This window comes from Lacerta agilis, chromosome 1 (assembly GCF_009819535.1).
Source record: "Lacerta agilis isolate rLacAgi1 chromosome 1, rLacAgi1.pri, whole genome shotgun sequence".
Lineage (NCBI taxonomy): Eukaryota > Metazoa > Chordata > Lepidosauria > Squamata > Lacertidae > Lacerta > Lacerta agilis.
The window spans coordinates 71,659,847-71,672,917 of NC_046312.1; the positions used below are offsets into that span (position 1 = coordinate 71,659,847).

General features: G+C 43.4%; 1 protein-coding gene across 1 annotated transcript in view; it reads right to left on the reverse strand.

The window, feature by feature from the left end:
- Positions 1 to 2,277: 2,277 nt before the first annotated feature.
- Positions 2,278 to 13,071, reverse strand: part of KCNQ1 (potassium voltage-gated channel subfamily Q member 1) — a 276,868-nt gene continuing 266,074 nt past the window's right edge. Inside the window, 1 exon segment of the mRNA XM_033173022.1 lies at positions 2,278 to 5,144. Coding sequence (XP_033028913.1) covers positions 4,947 to 5,144 — 198 coding nt within the window. The 3' untranslated portion in view covers positions 2,278 to 4,946.

Below are 13,071 nucleotides of genomic sequence, written 5' to 3' on the forward strand. Positions count from 1 at the left end.
GAAGTGGACTATCTCAGGCAGTGGATTTGGGTACTGTTAAAGGTGGCCGAATGCAAGGCAGACATCTTTGATGCACGGGGCACAATCCAGCAGGAAGTTGTTCAGTGCAAGACTCACTGTGATGAAATGGACATACACAAGAACCCGGTAATGGGGTGGGTGGCTTCTTGAAATGGCCTGTTGCTTTGTGGCTGTCTTTGGAACTCAGAGTTGTGAGTTCAAATCCCTATGGATATGTAAGGTTTTTTTGAGCCGCAAGCAGTGGCAATGGTTACTGGTGTGCATGGGGAATAGATAAAATTATCGAAAATAAAGCTAATAAAGCCACTGATAGACCTAAAAGATGCTAAATTATTTGGCCTGCTGGCTTGCTAGTGGGGTTCCATGTTATGCCCTTCTATTGCATTGCTCTCATTAATTTCAATGGGGCATGCACATCGTAGGACTTCTGGATAGATTGTGCCCCATGTTAATTCATGAATGTGGAGCTTGGGAGATGTGTGTTTTCCTTGCTCTGTTTTTTTGTGTGAATTCACTGCTATGTACCAAAAAAAGTTTTGATTCCTCCCCACCAATAAATAGGAACCTAAGAATACAAGAAGAGCCTGCTGGATCACACCAGTAGCACACCTAGTCCAGAATCCTGTTATCACCAGAAAACCTACAAGCAGAACCTGAGCACATAAGCACTCTCCTCTTCTGCAGCTTCCAGCACCTAGTTTTCAGAAGAACTGCTGCCTCTGACCATGAAGGCCGTACTTAGCCATCATGACAGAGCATAGGCAAATATAACAGGGGGACCAACCACAGACACGCACCCCTGCCCCAAGGGAAGTTGCACACCACCCCATTTTATGTGCAAAAGTCAAAAGGACAGGCACTTGAATCTTACTTCAAAACTGGGGACAGAACGTAAGAACTAAGTGCATAAGAAAAGCTTTCTGGGTCGTAGCCAATTGCCCAGCTAGTCTAGCTTTCTGTTCTCACATTGGCCATTCAGACTATGTGCATAGTGTTAACAAAACTTTGTATTGTGTACATACCAAAGCTATGTGTATACAGTGGCCAACCAGATGCCTATAGGGAGGACAACATCCTCCATCACACTTGAAGGAAGCAGGATATTTTAGGCGTGCAGGTTAGGCTGTGTAGCATGCACATCTCTGTCCTCCAATAGAAGGATCCAGTCAGAGGGCTCAGGAGGAACAGCCAGGGGCTGCAGCCACTGCCCCCTAGCATCTGCTGCCTGAGGCTATCCTACTCTGCCAATGGAAGAGCCAGCCCTGTGTAACAGTATTACGCAGCTATCATGTCCTGTTCTTGCCCCAGAATTTCCAGCATCCAATTCTATTAAAATATATGAAACTGAAGAGTTAAAGATCTAATTCAGCTACTTGCTTGGAGAAACTTTATTTTACAATTTTGTTCTTTTACAAATATCTGAAAGAAACATGGGGTGTGGTTGGAAATGAATCTTGGTTGGTTTGTATTTCAAAACGAAATCACCCTAACTTAAAGATGGAAAATAGAACCGAAGCAAAAAGTCATATATAAAAGCACCCATCAAATCATAACCACCACCACTGCACCAATATGCTGAAAAACGTTTTCTTTTTTTTAAAAAACAGCAACTACCATGATTTTAAGCACCCATTTCCCTGATTTTAGGATACGTTCGCTGCTTTTGAAACAGAACTGGTGAGGGTGTTACATTTACTTGCTTCCTACAAATCACCACAGAAGAAAGAAGATAAGAAAATTATTGTGTGCGAAAAGGTATGCCTGCCAGAACAATCCCTTATGAATCCTAGACTACCAACAAAAGTTTTCCAGTTAGGATTCTAGCAGTGCATTCTTGTCAAAAATAGTCTATATTATGCAGTCAGTTTAGATTGCCAAAAGAAATATTGTAGGCATAGATAGAAGATACAAAACTATAGAATTGAATTTCTTATAGAATTACTGTAGGTGTAGGAAGAGGGAGAATGTCACTTCATATGCACCAAAGTGAATTCACAGAAAGTGCTAGTTTTTCACATCTAAGCTAACACCCATTAAAATTAATGGAAAGTGGGCAATGGGACTCAGTTCAGGTTTTTATGATATCATATACTTTCTGTTAGGAGTGCAGCATTCTCAGGACTCAGAAGGTATCAGTATGTTATACTGGAGTATAACATATGCAAGGTATTTACTTAGATGCTGTGCAGGATAGCTGGGTATAGAACAGGCGTAGGCAAACTTGGCCCGCCAGATGTTTTGGGGCTACAACTCCCATCATCCTTGACCACTGGTCCTGTTAGCTAGGGATGATGGGAGTTGTAGTCCCAAAACATCTGGAGGGTCAAGTTTGCCTATGCCTGGTATAGAATTTCCTTGATAGACTACAGTGCTGCTGCATATATAAGAAAACCTGTGACATTTGAAGCAGCAGTAACTCTTAGCATAAAGAGGTAGGCTACCTGTGGCCCTCCAGATGTTGTTGGACTCATCCATGCCAGCCAGCATGCCAGTGGTCAGAGACGGTAGCTGTTCGAATCAAGCAACATTTGGAGGGCCACAGGTTGCCCTACAGATACTGGAGTCATTCAAGCACTGTTTTTGGTGGACACAAACTCCAGCTATCTGCTAAAATATGATGTGCAAGGCAGCTCTCAGAGAACAAAGTGTTCATTCATTTCATTACCGCACCCATGGAAAGAATGCTGTTTGGTGAGGACAGGTGTTATGCCACAGCCTTCGTGCTGCTTGATTTTGAGACCACTGGCATGTGTGCGGTCTGTCCCTCACTTAAGTTGATATGCCTGTCACCTGGGTGCCAAAAGCCAGAACCTTAGCATCCTCAGGTCTCCATACAAAAGTGGGCATCTAAGTGTTGGTCATTCACTTAATCTGATAGTGGCCCAGGAGGTCATCAACAGAAGACTAAGAAACTGTCAATGGACCAGGACAAATAACTTCCCCTTGCATGATTTTCTGGCTGATTGTACACAATCTTTTTCTTGAGATGTGGGCATGCATGCTACGCTCACAAAAGCATAGCAGAATCATAGCCAAGGTTGGAGGAGAGCTCTTTCATACTCAGTCCTTCCCCTAAAAATACCACAACTATGTGGAATGAATAGCAGTGCCTGCCTTCCATTTTCTATCTAGATTGTCAGGAATATCCCAGAATCCCTGTGGTCTCAGCTGCAGCTTGCTTGGCTTGATCACCCTGGTGTTGTACCATATATTTAAGTACCTTACTCAGGGCCACAGAAATAGAATTGAAATTCTATGCCAGGGAAATTTTTATTCCTTGCTGCAGAATGTACAAGCCTACAATTGTGCTCATTAAAGCAGAAGTAGCTGTAGAAATTTTCTACAGTGAATTTGTAGAATTCACTGTCAATTCACATACTTGGGGGGGGGGCGGTCTTCAAATTCCATCAAACCCACTTTCTTTCTCTAGTTCCCTTTGGAGGCCGGTTGAGTTTTGCACATACATTTTTTGCTTGCTCAGCACCTGATGACTCACCACACATGTGAACCAACTCCACTGAAAAGCGCTATGTCTGCAATGAGGTGAGACAGCACGGACATCGTATCTGTGACACTGATACTGATCTGTTGCATATGCAGAGCATATATTCTTTTCCTGAATAAGAAGGGCTTGCAGAAGGATGAGTGGCTCCTGCTCCTCCCAGTTCTCTGGTACATACAGAAGTTTCAGGCATTATAGAGGTGCACTGCCAGGCACTTCCACATCTAGCTAGCAGTGCCTCTTTGTTACAGCCAGACAGGCCGAAGAGTAAGTGCATCCTAGCATTAGCAGGACATGCACACTCCTCCCTTTCGGGTATTATGGAGGAGCGTACCAGCTAACATAGAAGTGACTGGAAACTTGGCTGGTAGTGCATTTCCATAACGTCCAAAGCTGCTTTCGGTATTTCCCCCAACTTGCCATTTCAAGCCCTTTATCGACAAGATCCAGTTACTCTAGACCTGTGCTTAGTTACAGTACATTGAGAAACAGACTAGACCCACATCAATATAAAAAGCAATAAATTCCAAAAGCTCATTGAGGACAAACACACTCAGATGGTTATGATAAATACTACATATAAATTCTTTGGCAGCAAAGTATGATTCAACGACAACAATGCAATATTTCTGCATCCCCATGAAATCACTGTATCTTAATAAAATAGACATTGCTTTTCTTTACATACATTACTGTACTAGGCTTAAAGCACTAGTTCTTCCCTGAAGAAAAAGGTGGTTTTTTTGGTTAAAAAAAATTATAGTCATTATCTTATGTAACAGGCTAAAAATGAAAATGGGCAGGAAATCACTCAATGCATGCTTTTGCCATTATTTAGAACAACAGTAGTATGTTTATATGGTACAACCCACATATTTATTTTCCTTTAAAATCTAACTAGTAAAATGATATTGCTATCAGCAGAGTCATAAACAGAATACACAGATGACCATCTATGTTCAAGTATCATCATTATTGAAGAGCCATAGGGTGCCATCCACCAAGCATAGCTGCTGTGGAGTTTTCAAACTATTTCAAGGGTGTTTGTGCAGGACTTCAGAAACTTTCTTACAGCAGCAACAGTGCTTAATAAAGAAAGCACATAAAGCAGTTGACATTTTGCCTGTGTTAGCTTTTTTTGGTCTTTCAGTGTAGCGACAAATTACAGTAGGAGAGTTTATTCACACAGGGAATAAAAACAGGACTTATGAAAGTACCATGTTGAAAATCAACACAGTGTGGAGTTTTAAGGTTTTGTGGTTGTCCATATAATTGCCTTTGGAAGAATGCATCTGAGGTTAGTAGTGTTAGTTCAATAGACCTGTTTAATTCTTGTATGGCTGATTATATGAGCTTTAATTTCCCCCCAACCCCCATCAAGATTCACAACATTCAGTGTCAATTAAAAGGGCTGCTTGTTACATCAGGAGACGTCATCCTGGATTCTCCTTGGAACTGTCAGTTGTTCATAGGTAGGTAGGGTGTTGCTGGAGAGGAAGAGCTCGGCGTTAACATCATGCCTGTGAGATGATTTGTTGCTGCCCTGGGTTCCTTGCTGGATGGAAACCAGGTGCTGCAGCAGGTCTGTGATGAGGTTCAGCTTCTGATCCATTTGAACTACCTACAAAAGACAAACAAAAAGCCCACTCAGAATCTGAGAGTGACAAAAGCTGTGATTCAAGACAGAGATTTAAAAATCAGAATTAGCACAAATGTATGTCACGGTTGAGCTGAGACTTTTTTGGTCCTCTGGGTACCCTCATAAGACTTACATATATGCAAAAAGTGATATTAATATAACCATTTGCTAAAATACACCCCTGCTCAGTATCAAAGCCCTATCTGAATTAGCATGTATTTGTCACTTCTCGAAAAACGCTCACAGTTGGTCTTTGGGGAAACTCCAACAAAAAGGGAGTTTCAAAACTGAGGAGTAGCTAACAAAAGCCGCTTGTTTATGCAATCCCATTGACTGTTTTGGCAGTGCTGTGGGACACATCATATGAACACCATACTACACAGATGTGGCTGCCTAGGCATTCAAACAAAGCTCATTGTATGTGTGTGTCTTCCAAAGAAATAAAGCACCACTGAAAAGTTTGCAGTGCCAGATTGCCCTGATAAACAAACAACCTGAGCACTCTTCTAATGCACATGAGGGCAACAGTCTGTGGGAAGGTTGATGTCCAAGTTACAACCCTCTACCCCACACCATTTCAGAGTCAGACATGCTCTTTGCTGCAGTGTGAGAGAAGGCGGCAAGCTGCACAGCAAACCCTCTTTTCTTCAGGACACACGCCTGTGACGTAAGAAGAGGGAAAATAGGACTTGGAATGAAATGGGTGCAAAGCCTGTTATTTATTAAACTTACAGTGACTGAAGAAGTGTGCATGCACACGAAAGCTCATACCAAGAACAAACTTAGTTGGTCTCTAAGGTGCTACTGGAAAGAATTTTTTATTTTATTTTGTTTTGACTATGGCAGACCAACACGGCTACCCACCTGTAAGTGAATAGAAAGTACTTTAACTAACGAAACTTAGAATATGATGTACGGCGGGCAGAGCTATACATGACAGCAGATCTGTTGGATTTGCTGCTGCTGCTGCAGCAGCATTCTGCTTCAGTGGGATTCATTTTAAAATGTGGAGCTACAGGCCTGGAACAAATAGTAGCAGTGCCAGAACAAAAGTTGGCATGCAGGGGTGGGTGGGTGGGTAAGGAGGAGACTGACCTCTTCAGCTATGATCTACAATATCAAAACAAATGCTGTTAATTGGGAAATGACGAAGGAGTGTCTGTTGGGAAGACTGAATTTTTCATGATCCCAGCAACAAGGGATTTGTGGAACCTCACAAACTGAATAGCAGTATGGAGAGTATGTTTAGCTCCTGTTGCCTTCCTTTGTTCTTAAAGGATAAGAGAGCATGGGAGAATAATCTGTACCAGGATTTACTTGGCATGAGATATTCTACCCCTCTATTTCACTTTTAGCTGTGCTGGCTGGCACTTTAGTGAGGGGAGGGCAGAATAAAAGCCCTGCTAATTCCTTGCCCACTCACATAGGAAAGGATTCCTTTTATCTCAAAATGGGTGCTGCGGACAATATAGTGTGACAAGGGCACCTAATGTTCTCATGCCCGGATTTAGTTTCTGTTTAATTCTAGCGATAATAGGAACCTAAAGGGACGGGGGGGGGGGGGGAGTGTGTGCGGAGAGAGAGAGAGAGAGAGAGAGAGAGAGAGACACCATGCCTGGGCATTAAAAAACTGTTGCAGATTTGACAAAGTACAACAGGTTTTTTTTTTTTAAAGTGCCAGAAATAATTACATAGATTAGATATTGGCAATTAGTAGCAAAAGGGCTCAAGCATAGCCCCCAAGGCCCAACTTATTATGCCCCTCTGCTGCTTTCTCCCACTTAAGCCAGCCCAAAGGCTTTTAAGCACACTTTCTGCTAACATGAGCTGCACCAGCTGCTTTTGGTGGAATCCTCCCATTTATCTCCAACTCTCTCACGTGTGTAGACAGTAACAGGCTATGTTACAGTAGCAGCTAAAGTGCACAGGCAGAGAACTCTCAGAGCCTCTGTTCACTGCTCAAGGGAAAGGAAGGGGTTAAATGTCCCATTGTGTCTTGGTGTGTGTGTGAGTGTGTGTGTGTGAGAGAGAGAGAGAGAGAGAGAGACAGAGAGAGAGAGAGAGACCCCAATGAGAATGTTGCTGAAGTCAATGTGGCTGGCTATTCAGTTCTTGCTCAATTCAAAAACAGCAGGCCACTTACTATTGCTACTACTACTACTACTAATAATAAATTGACTAGCGACCTAAATTACAGGTTTCATGCTCCTAACCATGTCTATGCAGAAGTTACCCCTAATCTAGCCTTAGTTTAGAAAGCAGCACCTCTCCCCGCCTCCCTAGCAAAGCCCACGAAAGGTGCTGAAGCTGCTAAAACTCCAGCTTCAGAGAAATCAATCTATTCACGTCTGGTTATTGTCCAAGTATCGTTCAGGACACCGAAAGATAATAAGTCTGAAAAACATCAACAAACCTGGATCCTTTCAAATACGGCTCAAATATTTCTCGGTCGAAAGAGAAGACTGTTTTTGTCAAACGATTTGGACACTTGCTGGGAAGCAGATACAGAGACCACAAAAATACGAGGTGCTGGTGGACGCACTGCAGCTGGGTTTTCCTCCCACCCCCAGTCCCAATACAAGACAAAGGCTGCAGTCCTCAAACTCCTAACCCCAGATTAAGCATTGAGATGGTACAGTAAGAAATACTAGCCCCACGGAACAGAAATTATTTTGTTTGCCCTGTAATAATGAAGCCAGTTAATGTAGTTGAAATGACTGCAAGAGAAATCAACTTGCACTTCAGGAAAAATAAGAATAGCCATGAACTGTAGATGGTGCTTCTGGGTACCACAGGAGGTCCTGTGGAATGGTGACTGCTAAGCAAGCAGTGCAGTTTTAGGCTAGGACAAACAAGCTTTCATTGGGTTCCTTAATCTGCCATTGGAAACTACCCTACGCACAATTGCTTTCCAAAACCCACCCAAAAACCTTCTAACTGGATTGTAGGAGCACCACCTTTAGGATGACAGGACCCACACAAAAAGATAGATTCTGCACATCTCTACTGAGACCTGCAGGTATATAAATTCAATTAATAATAATATGCTGAAGTTAGTGCCTGCATATTGCCCTGCAATTAAACAAAACAAGGGATGTATGAATTAGTCATTGTCTCCCCGAGGGCCAAACTGTGTATGACATACACAAATGGGTACATTTTCTCTGTCTTATTCTTTTATAAAAAATGGAAATATTCCCCATTTTACGCTCCCTTCTAGACATTCTTCAACTTAAAATTATCCCCTAGGCTGCTTCCCCAACCCCTGCCCAGGCAATACAGGATATACAGTATATGGGTACCTACAATTTCCTTGGTAAGACACAAAACAGTTGTGGATAGGTGGATTCTGATCAGGAAAATGGATGGAGTTCAGCAGTCCTTCTACATGCTATTTAACCTCCTTTCCTCCTTTTGGTGGTGGGGAATTTCCCCCCTCCCCCACTTGTTATGATAATTGAGACTATTTTTATCCCGACTGCCATTTTGCTGTTTGTGCATGCATAGATGTGCATATATAGAGTTAAATGGAAGATTTAAAGCACTGCTTCATTGTTTTTACTGTATTTAAATATGCAGCTCACTATTTAGGGGCCTGGGTGTCAAAAAGGGGGGGGGAGGGAAGCAGTATCAAAACGCACAAGAAATAGTGTCATTATCATTCCTCTCCTGAAACTCGCTGCATCAGAAGCTGTTTTTAGGTACTTAGTTTAAAAAGATTCACAAGGGTATATGTAATGTGCAGTCAGACTTCCTGATATATATAATACCCAAACCCATGGCACCTTGAAGATTAACAAATATATTGTGGGATAAGTTTTATAGTATGCAGGCTTACTTGGAAGAAAGTCCCACTATGCTCAGTGATGCTTACTCACAGGTAAGTGTGCAAGATGCTGCAGGACTTTCTATAGTTTTGCTACAACAGGCTCCTGCTCCTGCAGACTTGGGTTTGGGCACCTCTTATTCATTTGGTTTTCTCACAATGCTACACAATGAACAAAGCACATAGGCGCTTGCTTCATACGGAGCCCAAGAGAGCGTTAATATGCTGTGCCGGAAGAAAAAACCTACAGAAAGTGAAGCAATTCTTTAAACAAGTTTTAACTATATTTAGTGTACCTTACATTTAGCATACCTTACACTTCCCTAGGAGTCAGGCTTTCAAACACATTTACTTGATTAGAAAATTAGCTACGAAGCCAGGGGTGTAATAAAAGCAAGGCAGGCAGAAAAAAGTGCTGACTCTGCTGTAATATCAACTCCTCTGGACAGCTCTGAGCTTTTTAGTGAAAACAGCAAACCATACTAATAAAATATAAAAATAATTCAAACTGATCTGCTTCTTTTGTGTAAAATGCAAAAGCAAGCAATTTTTGGCAGCTGCATGTGTCATATTAAAAGGGCCTGCAACTTTTACACAATCAGATTAGTTGGATCTGCAATGCTCATTATTTTCTTTTAGCTGCTCAGTGACATCTCATAGAATTTTGAACCAAAACGACTCCACTGAAAAGAGTGCTCCCCTGCAGCAAATCAACACAACCCCTTTACTCATCAAATCAATTTTTGCCCTGAGATAACAGTTGAATCCAGCAGTGAACATTTGGCAGTTTCTAAAGTGCAAAGTGCAGATAAGGCACACCTATGAGTGTCAGCATATTAAGAAGCCTTTGTTTTCCAAATCCAATGGGCCAGATGTTCAGTTGCAGCTGAATGGTAGTAGGTTCTGCACCACATTACTCATCATTTAAAGTGGACTTCTGTCTTGACGGAAGGGGAGTTGGACAGTCAGGCCCTACCACTGGGTACATGAAGCAACCACCTCAGATGGCAGCTGTGGTGGTGGGAGAACAGTACCAGCAGTCACCTTCTGAGAACCTCACCTGTTCTCCCCTGCAGCTGCATAGTCTGCCCTGGGCCCCATAATCTGGCCTGCTCTCTCAGATACTGCTGAAGGATGCTAAGTCAGAAGCATTAGATCCTGGAGAGGGGGCCCAGTGGATTGGGAGGCGGTGATCCAGGTGTGGAGGAGGGACTGAGTGGATTGCCAGGAGAGCAACCTGCCCCTGTGTTATCAGATAGTCCAAGTGCTGTGTCCCAGCCAGCTGCCATGGCTCCAGAACTCCCCCCTGTTAGTGAAGCACCCCATCCCTTCAGGGGAGGTGCTTAGGGATAAGTCTGACGGTGAGCTGGCCCCATTATCCCTGCTGCTCCCATCTCCAGGGATGTAGAAGCAACTGTACCGGCCTGCACAGACTGGGCACTTCCTACTCAGAGGAGTGCCCATCTGCTTGGTCGAGTCTGTTCCAAGGCTTGGGATGCCAACTTCACAAATGACTCTTCATACCCTTCTCTTCAGAAGAAGAGCCCAGGAGGAGTGTTAGTTGTTGGGAAAACAACTTACCGGTACCTTATACTTTATACAAAGAAGCCAATAGTCTGAGTGGGAGCATGGAGAGTGCCTGGGCTTCCCTGCTATGGCTTCGCTCAAAGGAAATATGCATATGCCATTCATCTGATTTCCCCATATCCCAGTGGAGTCAAGGTCACCGTTGGGTCCCTATGTTGCAGAGAGAATGCAGCTGGCTTACACTTGTCTGATTGTGGATTCACACATGCAAGGTAGGTGTAAGCTCTCTATTCATATAAATATGGACCAAAAAATGTGGAGGTAGACCCCCCCCCACCCATGTTCACTCTTGAGACCACAAATCCTGTTAGCAGCTCAAACAGTTATGGAAGGACTCGGGTGAAGATAAAAGGCTTCAAGTAAAGCAAGTATTCTGAAATCTTGCTATCTTTGCTTTCTGCCGAAACTCTTGAGACATACCTCGGTGGTTATTACAACACTGTACAAAGTACTCAAAGGAACATGGCACTTAGAGAATTAATCTCCCATTTCAGAGAGTCCTCAAATAATTACAACTAGTGGCTGAATCTTGTTGTAGATAAATCAAACATTACCAAAAACATATGGGAATACTCAAGCTAACACGCTGTCCAACATCTATGGTTTGGTGGGTGAGCAGAGTTTCTAGATGCAGCCAGTTTAATGGAGGGGGAGGGGGGGGAAAGGACAGCAAAAAGGCAAGAGATTATTCTTTAGCGCTTTCAACTGAAACATTTATACTTAGAAGATGAATTAAGTGCACGCCAATGAGAGTAACATTAGAACAAGTGCCTCTTATACTGCTCTTAGCAGTCAATATTTCATACAAGATGTCACTAAAATGCACACATGCATGAACACACTCTCTCTCACACCTGTTATGTATCTGCTCCTCCAGATTACTATCCATACTTAGCTAAAGGCATTATGGCATTACACCACTCACCCACCGTCTGCACCAATAGAAAGCAAGCACCCATTTCAACCACTTTAGAGGTCTGATGTGCCTGTGAACTGCATCTGATCTTCACAGCCCAGCTGCTGTTGCCCCCTGCTCATCTCTGTGCCTGGTGGGGTTGGTGGCTGTAGCTTGGACTATGCATTGTGCCTTATTACCATTGCCATGTCATGCTAATTAGAAAAGCGTACCTGTCTTTTCCAAGAATATAGGTAACTCACAACTTACGTGCATTTAACATGTTTGCATTCAGCTTTGTGCCCTAGGGAATTAAAAAAATAAATAGTCGTACATCGGCTCCCGAACGATTGAAAACCGGAAGTGAGTGTTCTGGTTTTCGAATGTTCTTTTGGAAGCCGAACATCCGACAAGGCTTCCGTGGCTTCTGGTTGGCTGCAGGAGCTCTGGTTTTTGAACGTTTCGGAAGTTGAACAGACTTCTGGAACGGATTCTGTTCGACTTGTGAAGTACGATTGTAAATAAAACGGGGCAACTAGGGGGGGAAAACTTTGGCACTTGCACCCTCCATTGCACCCAATGTGTTTGGCTATGCACAAATTTGGCTTTATGCGCTATCCCCGGAACATAACCCCTGCATAAGTTGAGAGTCGCCTGTACTATGAAACCCGAGAGCATGAGCAACTGCCATTCAGCCATGTCTCAAAAATCAACTCTCTCAAACCAACCCCTAAGGTTTATTGTGATCATGCCCTAGTATGCATCCGCCCCTCATGAGTCCTGTGGAAGGGATGGTCCGAACCTGAGGAGGAGTGTGAGGAGCTTGGGAAGTTAAATGTGGAATGCCTTGGAGAGGGTCTCAGCAGGTTAGGGGGTACAGATCCGTCCTTTGAAGAAGGCTGAGGCAAACTCTCAGGGGTGCCTTTGGTTACCTCCTTTCTAGACATGCCCCTCCTAGTGTTTCCAGCTGAGGAGCTACCTCCAGGCGCCTCACTCTTCAGGGGAGGCACCTGGGAGCAAATCTGAACCCCCCACCTCACCTCCATAACCCAGGACACGGAAATGCCAGCACACACAGACCTCACCTAGCCAGCTCACTCGAAGGGCTGCCCGTTTGCTTGTCTAGTCGTGGGACTCCAGCAGCTTGCCATGTTAACTGCTGTGACTACCCCATCCTTCCAAAGGCTGTTGCAGGGTGTGTGTTGTTTGTTTGTTCAATGTCTTAGCTTGTGCTTAACCATGCCTTTGAGCTCTCATGTAACCACTGATTCTTGCAACCTGTGACTGCCTTATGTACCACTCTAGTCTGAAAATAAAAGCCTCATGGGTTCCAGTTCCTCTTCTGACTGGAAGAGCCAGGACACAATTGTGTAAAGAGCTCCAATGCTATTTGCCCCAATGCTGAAATATTTGAAAAATGTAACTTATAAATTACCATGCACCTTATTTATCGGCAAGAGAAAGTTAGAGTATAGGAAGACTGTTCTAAGACTTGTCTGACACACATTACAATTTGGGCAACTTTCTGCATGAGCATAACTTCCTAATGCAAATGCACACTTAAAAAACAACGCAGCATACAACCAAATAAAGCAGCCCTA